At 38.3% G+C, this 11,788-nt stretch overlaps 2 protein-coding genes across 2 annotated transcripts; one reads left to right on the plus strand and one right to left on the minus strand.

Moving 5' to 3' along the window:
* Positions 1–1,186: 1,186 nt before the first annotated feature.
* LOC145895779 (monocarboxylate transporter 13-like) lies at positions 1,187–3,534 on the minus strand. Its single transcript, XM_082984563.1, has 4 exons — positions 3,258–3,534; positions 2,245–2,388; positions 1,261–1,691; positions 1,187–1,210 (listed from the first exon to the last, which is right to left on the minus strand). The coding sequence occupies exons 1-4, from the start codon at positions 3,469–3,471 to the stop codon at positions 1,187–1,189; spliced, it is 813 nt and encodes a 270-aa protein (XP_082840689.1). The 5' UTR covers positions 3,472–3,534.
* Positions 3,535–7,427: 3,893 nt separating this feature from the next.
* On the plus strand, positions 7,428–10,310 carry LOC145895780 (ficolin-1-like). The gene is made up of 7 exons (XM_082984564.1): positions 7,428–7,528; positions 8,583–8,693; positions 9,051–9,136; positions 9,251–9,347; positions 9,451–9,556; positions 9,794–9,949; positions 10,124–10,310. Exons 1-7 carry the CDS (start codon positions 7,456–7,458, stop codon positions 10,308–10,310), a joined length of 816 nt encoding a protein of 271 aa, XP_082840690.1. The 5' UTR covers positions 7,428–7,455.
* Positions 10,311–11,788: the final 1,478 nt, after the last annotated feature.

Consider the following 11,788-nt stretch of genomic DNA (forward strand, 5'->3'; position numbering starts at 1 on the left):
CCGGGATTACACCTCGGAACTCGTCTATATATTGTTTAAAACCATTGCGCTTACAGGTTTTTCACTGCAGGCACCCGAAATTTGGTTAAGTTACCGAAATTTGGCGAAACAGAGTTAAGGGTGCAAGATATCAAACCATGGTTTTGCAATGGTGATTATGCCTGTACTATGTTAAATTTCTTTTGTGGATGAGCAACCATTTTTTTTCTCAATAAAAATCCACCATCTGATCTGTCCACAGATCGCTTTTTGGAATTTAACATATGATCATAAAAGTCAAATAAAACGCACATACACCTACACGTAAATTTGATGGTGAAGTCTACTTTCCAGAGTACTAGTGTATCTTGACGAACGTGGCATTTATAGCGGCGACAATAATATCGAAAAGTTGTTCTTTATGTAAAGTGGAATTTGTTTTATAGGAGATTTTGCCGAAGTATCTTGGCATAATGATGGATACAAAATAATTGCGATTTAGTGTGATGTTCGGCGCGAAAGCTTTGTGTTTGCATTGCTGCAAACTGTGGGATGCCGTTACACCAAACGAAGATAAAGCTACTCTTGTACTTTGGTTTGATAACCTGGGTACAATATAAGATATAAATTTCACGAAAATATTAAATTGTACATCACTAGCTTGTTGGAAACAAGCAAACATATAATACAATGTAGATTTCTCTGTGAACAATCTACATTGGACGTTTAGTCGTTCCAGTTGTTGTTCCAAATCGAGGTCATCCTTATTTAGTAAACAAAGGTATGTGCAAAAACATGCCAAACATTTGAAATATCGATGCCACAATGAATGCAAAGCGAATATCGCCTACCCTGTCAACCAGCCAACCTGAAAATAAAATTATGAAGAATAAAAAAAAAGTTAAACAATGAAAACACGCGCGCGTTACATAACAATCACCACTTACCAACAAGGGGGGTCACCCAGGTACCGACTACTGAGAAAAACAATCCGGAAGCATTGTTACCCCATGTCAAGTTCTTGTCGTTTAGAATAATAGCCAGCACTTGCGGGTATAAACCATTCATTCCACCACCTATCAAGCTGTGGGCTATGCAGTTTAATAATAGACCCAAATAGTTGTCCACAAACCACATGGAAGCAGTTATAAATACCACCAAAGATTGTGTAATAAACAGAAGCCAGAGGATGTTGACGTTCTTCCTATTACCCAACACTCCAAAAGCAACCCTAGCGAAAAGGTTCACACCACTGTATGCAGACAGCAGTAGAGACGCCGCCATTAGTTCAATATCCAGGGACAGAGAATAGGGAACCAAAAACCTTGTATACAGATACAAGGCACATAATAAATTTAACCATAATGTGGAGTAAATCCAAAACTTGGGTAAGACCAAAACTTCTTTGAGCGGTTTTAACGCTGATTGCCAATTATTGAAAGATATATTTTCAGGTTCAGTTGGATCAGTATTAAGCAGAATAGGTCGATACAGGGATGCAGCCACAACACTGTTTAAATTCAGGCCACCGAGTAATAACATGGCTCCTCTCCAACCGTATATATTGATGAAATACTGCGTCAATGGTGCAAGCGCCAACGATCCGGCTGGTGTTCCACATATACTCAATGCTATTGCAAGAACTCGTTTGTCATTGAAATATCTTGGAATTAATGCCGCGTACGTAGTACAACAAACTGACACTGCAACACCTGTGAAAAATGGTTACCTGTTTATTAAAATGGAAAGAAAGTTTTGCGTTCATAACTTTGAAGCAAAAAAAAAACTCTTTGTGAAGTGATTCAGCCATCAAGCGCAATCACTGGATGCTAAAAATTCATTCCAAGCCCCATTTGGATACGTAACGACATTAACAAAACAAAAGAGGTGAAACTAGTAACAAATAACCTCAAACCAGAAACCAGCAAGTATCTTGTAGTGGAGGAGGGCGCAAAACGAATATTTGTGAAACCATATATTGTGTGTCGTAAATGATATCTTAACTATCCGGTAAAATTAGGTCTATTATCCGGCCGGGTCCGAACACGCGAATCCGATGCAGTACATCATTACCTGAGCTATATCGTGGCTAAGTCGGAGGAGCGTTGAACCTGATATGCCCAGGATCGTGAGTTCAAACCTCACCAGGAGCTTGATTTTTCAGATCTCGCTCCGTTATGTCGGAAAAAGCCAGTAAACTTGGTGATGATCATCTCTGTGTATTAACACGTGTAGCAAATTGGTAAACCGCATAACTTTGCTCACCGGAAGCCAGTCCGGCAAGGGCGCACACCATGAAAAGACTGTTTGACAGGGAGGCAAGGCAAACGCAAATTCCGTATGCAAATGAAACACATATGCAAGTAACACGAAATCCTGTCTTTGCTATTAGGAAAGCAGTGGTAAGGACTGAAAAACAAAACAATAGTTTTTAGTGTTATATCCGATTTTAAGTGTTATATTTTTCGCAATATCGGTTAGGGACTACTTTGCGAAGATTGGTAGAATATTTCTTTGTTAGCCAACGTTTTTGGGCTCCTATCGCACAATTAATGATCGAAGACCAAAAGTAACTTCATAATCATTATAACTAAGTTAAAAGTCTGATTTGTGCAATCCTATTTTCATAGTAGTCTATATGTAACTTCCAATATTTTTCATTTTCAATATGGCAATAAACATCATAAATTATAGTTGCTTGCCGTAAAAGTGATCATCTAAACCGTTTAGGCCCTTAAAATAATTAAACCGCTGCTTAATTTCGCCAAACATAAAAAAAATAACTATTAACCACACCTATGTAAATTTCTCCTTATGGCAAGCTGTGATTCATAGCTACTGTAATGGATATGCAATCATAACCTACTATCTTGTAACAGCCCGAGGCTAATATTGTATTATGGTAGTACATATTTACACAACAATGAAGCAACGTAACGTTGCGTAATTAATGACGCTGAAAAGAATATTGCGTTCCTTTTTGTGTGTTTTTTCGTCGAATGATTACAAACCAACGGAATAAAAAGAAAGGGTCTCACACACGCATTAATAGTGCATGTGTTTGGACTTAACGTAGCACACACAAGTAATGATTACATATGTAAACACACAGGAAAGCTTACGGCACATTTTATAAACCACGTGGCTGTGGCTTTGAAGTGCGTTATCGCCGACTTGTGGAATTCACCGAGGCGTGCGACCACAAAAAAACGTATTCTCAAACACAATTCTTTGGAGCCCCCTAAGGGCAGATATTAAAGATACTACAAACAACTTACATCCAAATATTCTCCCCAGTTCCGAACAAGCAGTCAGCCAAGTAACATCGCCAAGGCCAGCGTTGAATTCTTGCATCAAAGGTGTATAGAATAATGGATAGGAATTCAAAGAGCCAAACGTTAGAAATGCAGTCAAAAACACAGCTGCAACTACAACCCAGCCCCAACCACCATCGGGTGGATCAACTCGTCCCATGACACTATCACTTGGCATCACGAACGAATGAAACTTTCCAACTTGCTAACGTCGAGTAACATTGGCAGGGTTTTCTGCTAACTTGCTTTCCCTGTTGTAAAACAGAACACGCGCGGTTGCAACTTTTGGCATATATACGTAATGTTCAAACCAACAAATATTTCCTTTCTGTTCATTCTGCTCAACATTGTGATGCTGCCTTTTCAAAGAACCAGCTGTAGCCCAGTCGCAAAACGTTTTACCTCCAATCAACCGTTAAGTACGCAGAGTGGTACTTATGTAGGAGTTACTTGGGTTGCTGATGTACGTCACCAGTCACGCAATGACTGTTATACGCTTTACTATCTTTGGACAACACCAAGAAAACAACATCCACTTTTAATGGACAGCAAAATCTTGACCGTTACGAATTTATTCCTGTCCCACAGAGCCCGTTCCGGCACAACGGTTTACACTACTTCGCTTTACTTGTAAAACTTCGAATACCAACCTATAGTCGTTAATGTTTACCAACATTACAAAACTCTCTCGAAACTTGCATCAGTGCCGTTTACATCCCCAATGCTGTGGTTATAAAGCCAACCAAGCGAGACGGAAAAGAAAAGGTACTGGCGCTGCGGTATGAAATCAACGTGAGGCAAACTTGTGAGGTGCAATGAGTGATCGCAAGTTCTTTTGCACTTACACTCCGACCCATTTTCACCAGAGTGTTAGAAAATATTTTCCAAGTGTGGTCACTATCAATGTATGTTGTTTTAGACCCAACATCGTTCAAGCAAGTTTTTTTGCCAACATGTTTTAGGGCATCACCCCTATAAATAATGCTTGGAACGCGATACAGTGCAGGCCTATAACAAAAGTGCCAGCACGCACCACTGTTTGAGTAGTGCACCTATGAACTAAATACTTACATTTCTAAACCAAAAGAAAAAAAACTTTCTCTCTGCGTACAGACGCACTGTATAGTAATTTAAATAACACTTTGTAACAGACCACGATTTTTAACAACTAATAACATAACATATGAGTTATCGCTAAATAACGATTCATAACAGGATGCACATCAACGTTTCACAGCATTTATGATGCAGCTTATAAAAGGAAGTCCCAACAATTCCGGTACGCCATGCACGGTTTTGTTAGCATTTGTAAACATGAACAAGATAGCACAAGAAGTAGAAATTTGATATTCAATTTGGGAATAAATGTTGACACAAAACATAAAAGGTCCAAAAATGTGAAATGTCGCTTGAAAACACCGGATATATAGCCTATTAACAACAAGTCTAAGATCACAACTCTATCTGTTCGAAACCGAAAATGATGACGATAGAAAGGGATGATGTTGCATTTTATGCAGTAGTGGGATTCAAATTTTTAGCATCCAGTTCTCCTACTAGCAGCATGCCATAGTAACCACGGGAAAACAGTGCTCGAAGTGGAACATAGACGTTTACATACGCGTATTAACAACCATTTAGGTCAATAAATTTCAAGAACAGGTTCGCTCGAACCGGTTGAATCTGCAGCGTCATTTGTTCGGAATTGTGATCGGGTGCGGTCAACCGCCTTTGATGTGTGAGTAACTGTTTTGAGGGAGTGAGAATGTGCCCGCAATTGCATTACAAAGCCGCATGTGGGACAACGTCGCAGCTGAAGCTGCTTTGATAAGAACTTTTTCCCGTGTTCCATCATTGGGGGAGTTTTTGTTTGACAGGGACACTTTGTCTTTAATAATGCCCCAGAGACTTATCCACATGGTCTTTTCTCTCACAATATCGCATATCACGTGACTTATACGGTAACGCTTTCGCCTTTCTGATCATTCTATTCGATTCTATTCTATTTTATTCCATGCTATCCTATTCTCTCATTCGATTCTATTTTGAACAAGACTAATTCAATAAACTATAATTTGGATTATTCTGCTTGCCCGCATCTCAGCCGAGAGCACAGGTGAACAGATAATTCAGTGGCAACTAGCCAGCAGGTCAGCCGACCTTCATTTGAAACTCATTGCGCTAGCAACATCGAGACAAATTGTCAGGGAAGCCGCCTACCCTGCAAACCCCACACTGATTTCATGAAAGTTTTAACATGGGATCGTGGCTGATGCGTAACCTGGCGGTGTAATGCCAGCGATTGCTTGATTGTGACTTCTTGTCTGCTTGTGCAAATGCTCGCTAAGCTAAATTTGGTGGCCCGTTACCTGCAAATTGCAAGAACTCAGAAGAGCCAAAGCAACTCGCATTTTTCTGCTATTTTCTTCAACACGTTCAAAAATGTATTAAACGTTTATGCTTTTTGGCTTTATTCAAAACGGTTTAAATTAATTTAGTTATTGTTGTCGAGTTACAGAAGCAAAGCTCGCAAGTGATTCTAATCGAGAAAACTTCTCATAATAGCCCTCCTGGAAAATTTAAAATGTTGTGCAAATACCTGCTAATACAGGTGCTTACAATGCATCAAGCTTTGGGCACAGTTAAGGCAAAGTTTAAGAAAAGATCTTTTCATTTCAAATGAAATAAAGTCAACAATAAATTACGACACACGTTTCGTCGTTATTTTTTCTATGCCTCCAATCCAGCATGGAAAAGCAAAATGCCAACATTGTTGTAATAGGCGTTTAAAGCAGCCCTCATTCTGGCAGAATAATTATGCAATTTACCATATTTTACAAGGTACAACAGACATTCACCAAAAGTTGTGTTTTTATTAGATTAGAATCAAATTACAGGGGCCAGCAATCAGTTCAAAACTCAACAATAACATTAAACAAACTTTTACGCCATTACTTCAATCAAAAAATTCACCCATTGAACATGACCCTCTTTTTGTGATTCAGCATAATGGCGACATGCAAAATACAGGCGTAATTAATACAATTCTGCTCAGCGTTGTAGTAATAGGTGCCAATACGGACCAATATCAATAGAACCGAAATTTAATGCTCTACAAAATGCATTTAAAACTATCCGCCAGGCAGAATCTAGCGACTCATGACTACTTGAACGCTGCGTGAAAAAATAAAACCGTTGATATATTAAAAATGTCGCAGGAGGATGAACTACACGTGCTTTGTTGTAGCAGTAATAGTTTTCGGCCGATGTAAATGATAAGTGCCATTTCCTCCTTACTGTCACTCATTCATTTTCAATCCGTCACGTTTAATCGTTTTCGTTTTTGCTAACTTCCCTATATACGTTCCGGTTACTATTTCCTTGTGGCTTTTGCTCAATATTGCATTGCTACAGAATGATGCTACATGTTCCAGTTCCTGTAATGAAGCCGACATCCAGTACGCAACCACAAACATATATATATATTCCTTTCTTGCAGCCCCCCTTGTTAAAACGAAATAAACATACGGACGGTAACGTTACACATGAATGTATGTTTACGTATAAAATTACTTCAAAAACGTATGTTTCGAATGCTGGTTTGCAAGAGAACATGCAAAAAGCGCAGGCGCACGTAAATGCTCAAAATAATCTATTTTGTCATCTTCAAATAATTTATTTTACTAACATTTATAACGCTATTATGGAACAATATAATCTAATGAATCGAAGTAGATGTACTTATTTTAGTATACGTAGGGTACAAAGTCGCGGTAAACTGCCATAACGAAAACCATAAAATAGATAAATCAATAACGGTTGTGCAATGAAGTTAGGCATACTGATTTAGTTTTTTCCGCGACCAAATCCGATACGAATATATTTTGCATTCACACACTGGTTTAAACCACAACTTTTTATGGGGGAAATGCACACGTCGCGAAACGATTGTGATGTAATACTTCCTCCTGTGGCGTAACGTGAATTTCTTCCTCATGCAGGGTATAAAACAAACATTTCCCTATGATATTGCCAAAGGAATTGCGAGCCATAGGATTAGAGGAGGAACCATTGCACAAATAGGTACAGCCACACGTTCATTCATTTAATTATGTTGTTTCATAATAGCGTTATAGATGTTAGTGAAACAAATCATTGGAAGATGACGAAGAAGATTATTGCAGCATTTGTCCTCACCCTTTTTGCATGTGCTCTTGCAGGCCAGCATTCACAAGGTAATATTTTTTAAAGTTTATCATACTTTGACGCGTACCTTCCTGTATGCTGTCCCCTTGAGAACACGCAATTTAACTTATTTTTTCATTCGCGACTGCGGTGGGGCGTTACTGTTTGTATGGTTATTTGCTTTCCATCACGGGTCTTAATTTGGAAAGATTTACTCAGAAAAAACAGACCAAGGAAGAACGCAACATCGGGATTGGTTTATAACCCTAAACTAAAATTCCCGAGGACTAAAAGCCACATGAAAACCAATGGACAAGAAATTAAATGGGGCGAAAACGAACCAAACAATGTTGGAATGCGTGGTGAAATGCTAAAAAATTCATTACTGCAGTGTCACTTTCTTATGTGTCGTACCGACGGCTAATTACAGAAACGGGCCTTTGTCTGTACTAAACTATTATTTTTAATATTGTTCATCATCACACGATTCATCCGGTATGAAGTACAAGAAACACATATTTGTGTTTGTCAGCGAAAACAATTTAACGTGACCGATTAAAACTGAACTGATGATAGTAGGGAGGAAATGGCAAGTATCATGCATCATCGGCCGCAAACTATTAATGTTACAACAAAACACGTGTAGTTAATCCTCCTGCGACATTATTAATATATCAACGGTGTTATTTCCTCATGCAGCGTACAAGTAGTTATGTGCCGCGTGATTCCGCTTGTCAGAAAGTTTTGAGTAGTTTAAACTCCGCCCATCACACCAGCGCTATAAACGTAGCAACGTTCTAACACCCATGTATATCCATAACACGAGGATGAACAACTATGTTTATAGGTCAGTGCTGGCATACACGACGACGTAGAAGTCTTTGTAGTTTCCCGCCCAGTGTTGTTTCATGTTTATTGTGATTTTAATTACACCCAAGAAACGATCGATTTTGAAATAAATCTTCCGCGACCTATAATGTTTAGCAGTGGTTAAATTTAACACACTGATGATCATTGGAACAAAAAATTTCTTGGTTTTTCAACACAATTGGAACGTTATTAAAACTAAAACCAAATACAATTCTTATATTATGATATCCCAAGGACTTCACTGCCCTGGCAGCAACTGTACTTCTGGCAGCACATGCATGGAACTGGTTGGTGATTACGCATGCATTTGTCCACCAGGATATTATGGAAAGTTCTGTGAATTAGGTTGGTTAACTTTTGTGTTAAAAATTTGTAAAGTAAAAAATAAACCTGGCTATTCTATTTTCAGAATTGCTCATGATTTTTTGATAAAAAATTACTATGATATCTTTATCAACGTATAGTAGCAAAATAACAGCGCAGTAAAGGGCGTGACTGCCCAACAAACAAGTCAATATCGTTCTCTTTTGTTCTGAAAAACTTGTGGCTGTTTTGTATTTTTTTCATGTAATTTTACTGATATTATAGTTTTCCGTGTGAAAAAATTTAACCAACCACTTTGTTCACGCCAATTTATTAAATCTGCCGTAGTTGACTATGACTAAGGTGATTTTCCACCTATATAACCAGGATAATGTTTAGAATTCACTGAGTGTTGGAACGGAAATTTGGACGGGTTGTATTCCTACAAATCAGGGTTACAAGTTATCTGTAGAAACGGATGGACGGTAAATGTAGAAGGCTAGTCCAGATGAACTAAATGCATTAATTTAACACAATTGGTTTGGTCAACCTAACATAAGATTGATTGGCATTTGCGCATGTTTCTTTCTGTTAAAAAGGTATTTCAACGTCGCTTTGATGGAAGCGTTGACTTTCTACAAAACTGGTCTGGATACAAGACCGGGTTTGGATGTTTGGATGGAGAGTTCTGGTGGGGTGAGTGAGATTAATATAGAAAATGGCTGGGTTTATCTTCAAATTTATTTTTTTTTAAATTAGTCGTGTTACTATCGGAATATTTCTTCTCTTGTTCTTTTAGGTCTTGAGAACGTTTTCCAAAGGGTTGGGGGTTTCCACTGTTCTCAATGTCGCATTCGTTTCGAAATAGGAGATTTCAACGGAAATTCTGGATACGCCGAATATAAGTAAAAACAACATTAATTTTACTGCACTTTAGTGGTACCAGCAATAGTTTTACTTCGAAACTATTAAAGTTGCACGGTTTTGCGGTTCAAGCATGGTAATTGTGGCGCCGCAAGTGTCAGTATAGCAGACGAAACACAAGTAACATGCTATTAGCATTACGCGTAATGGATTTGAACATTATCCATCGGTTTTACGTGAATTGTTTGTACACACTTTTTTATGGAATTACTTTGCAGTCATTTTCATTTGAACGGGGAGAACGACAAGTACAGAATTTGTATTGGCGGATACAGTGGAAATATTGGCGACAGTATGCAGTTTCCTTCACATAGCTATTCCTGGGCGAACGGCATGCACTTCAGCACTGAAGATCAAGATAATGATTTAAGCAGGTGAGCACGGCAATGAAAGCACAGGAATTAAATTCCAATCACAAATTACAAAAAAGTTATTATTTTGTCTATAGACATATCTACATTGTAAAACATCATGGGTCCAATGTATTTCAAAACTATCTGTATTGAAACATTACTTTTTAATTCCACTATAATTAAATTAATTTCCAGTGTTTCTTGTTCGAGCCGTGAACGCAAACAAGGAGGATGGTGGCAAAATGCTTGTAGCCTTGTTGCACTTAATGCGTTCTGGAAGCCGCCTCCAAAAGAGGGGAGTCTTCCCAAGTTTGTGCACTGGAACGCGTTCCAAAATGAAGCACCACTAAAGAACACGGAGATGAAATTCCGCTGTGGATAACAAGAATTCCCACCGATTTGGGTAACGTGGGTAACGAGATGGATAAAGAAAAGGATTTACTGAATATCGTCAAATATTGGCACACAACAGTTGTTTTAAATTTTCGCAACCACCCAATATATTATATTTTAGCTTTGCATTGTTCTTTTTGCTGTACGTGTTACGTTCGCAGCGCACGCTGTGCATGTATGTGAGTTACACACACACAACCAAAGTAATACACGTTCAACGTATTTGTGTGTCAATCAAACCACGTTTTTCTATGGCAACTGTCAGTTAGGACACTCGGTATAATGTCATCCTATGTTGCTGACAACTGATTGTATTTACATAGCTGGAAGTAATAAACAACTTTATAACCAAAAGCTGCCTGTTGTTCGACTAGAAAAGAAGGTCGGTTACAGCATAACAGTTTCCTTATAACACGGAACAAGGTTTCATCAGGAAGTGACTTGTCAATTCCAGTTTTTGCCATACCAGCAGCCTCCAATACAAGAAGCATGCGGTCAAAGCAAAATAAGCACAAGACACAAGTTACGCAACCTCAAACATTTGAGAGGGAATGAGTTAGAAAAAACAAATTTGAGAAACTCTTAAGGTTCTTATATTGACCAATATCAAGAGAACGGAAATTTAATGCTCTACAAAATGCAATTAACAGATTTGTCGATTTGGATGTCGACCGTAATCTTAGTTTCAAAACTGTCAATTGCATTTTGTACAGCATTAAATTTCCGTTCTCTTGATATTGATCGATATTGGCACCTATTACCACAACGCTAAGCAGAATGGTTTGAATTACGCATGTAACCTATTTTTGCGTGTCGCTATTGTGATATATCGCAAAAAGAGGGTCAAGTTCAATGGGCGATTTGGATGTCGGCCGCCATCTTAATTTCAAAACTGTTAATTGCATTTTGTAGAGCATTAAATTTCCGTTCTCTTGATATTGGTCAATATTAGCAGCCATTGCCACAACGCTGAGCAGCATTATTGTTCAAATTAGGGAAGTTATTTGCATGCCGCCATTATGTGGAATCGCGAAAAAAGAGGCATGTTCCATGGGCGATATTTTTAAATATTGATATAACTGCGTAAAAGTGTGTTTAATATTATTGTTGGGGCTTGAACTGCTTGCTGACCCCTGCAGTTTGATTCCAATCCAAAAAACATAACCTTTGGTAAATGTATGTTGTACCTTGTAAAATATGGTAAATTCGAAAGATTATTCTGCCAGAATGAGGCCTGCACAACATATGCGAACAAGTGTTGTCGTTGTCATAGTTTGTGACAAGAAGATGAACCTACTTTTACATGCGGTCCATTTGTTGTGGCCCATGTGTAGGTCTGGGTTAAAGTAGCAATTGTATTGCAAATATTGTTTGTATCATATGGTCTGCATTTTATATGTTCCGCTTGAGTGCCGAAAGCATGTCAAAATAGTAAACATGTGTGCACTTCAGTCAAAGCAAGTTTGT

The sequence above is a fragment of the Ascidia mentula genome, chromosome 3 (genome assembly GCF_947561715.1).
Source record: "Ascidia mentula chromosome 3, kaAscMent1.1, whole genome shotgun sequence".
NCBI classification, from domain to species: domain Eukaryota; kingdom Metazoa; phylum Chordata; class Ascidiacea; order Phlebobranchia; family Ascidiidae; genus Ascidia; species Ascidia mentula.

Bases quoted from the DNA above. Each gene is read 5' to 3' on its own strand.
- LOC145895779 (XM_082984563.1), bottom strand. From the start codon at position 3,471: ATGCCAAGTGATAGTGTCATGGGACGAGTTGATCCACCCGATGGTGGT. The intron at 2,389-3,257 runs GTAAGTTGTTTG...TTTGTTTTTCAG, and splicing joins ACTGGGGAGAATATTTGGAT to TCCTTACCACTGCTTTCCTA. The intron at 1,211-1,260 runs GCGGCGTCTCTA...CCTTTTCGCTAG, and splicing joins CCCTGGATATTGAACTAATG to GGTTGCTTTTGGAGTGTTGG.
- LOC145895780 (XM_082984564.1), top strand. From the start codon at position 7,456: ATGACGAAGAAGATTATTGCAGCATTTGTCCTCACCCTTTTTGCATGT. The intron at 7,529-8,582 runs GTAATATTTTTT...TGATATCCCAAG, and splicing joins TGCAGGCCAGCATTCACAAG to GACTTCACTGCCCTGGCAGC. The intron at 9,137-9,250 runs GTAAATGTAGAA...TCTGTTAAAAAG, and splicing joins TCTGTAGAAACGGATGGACG to GTATTTCAACGTCGCTTTGA.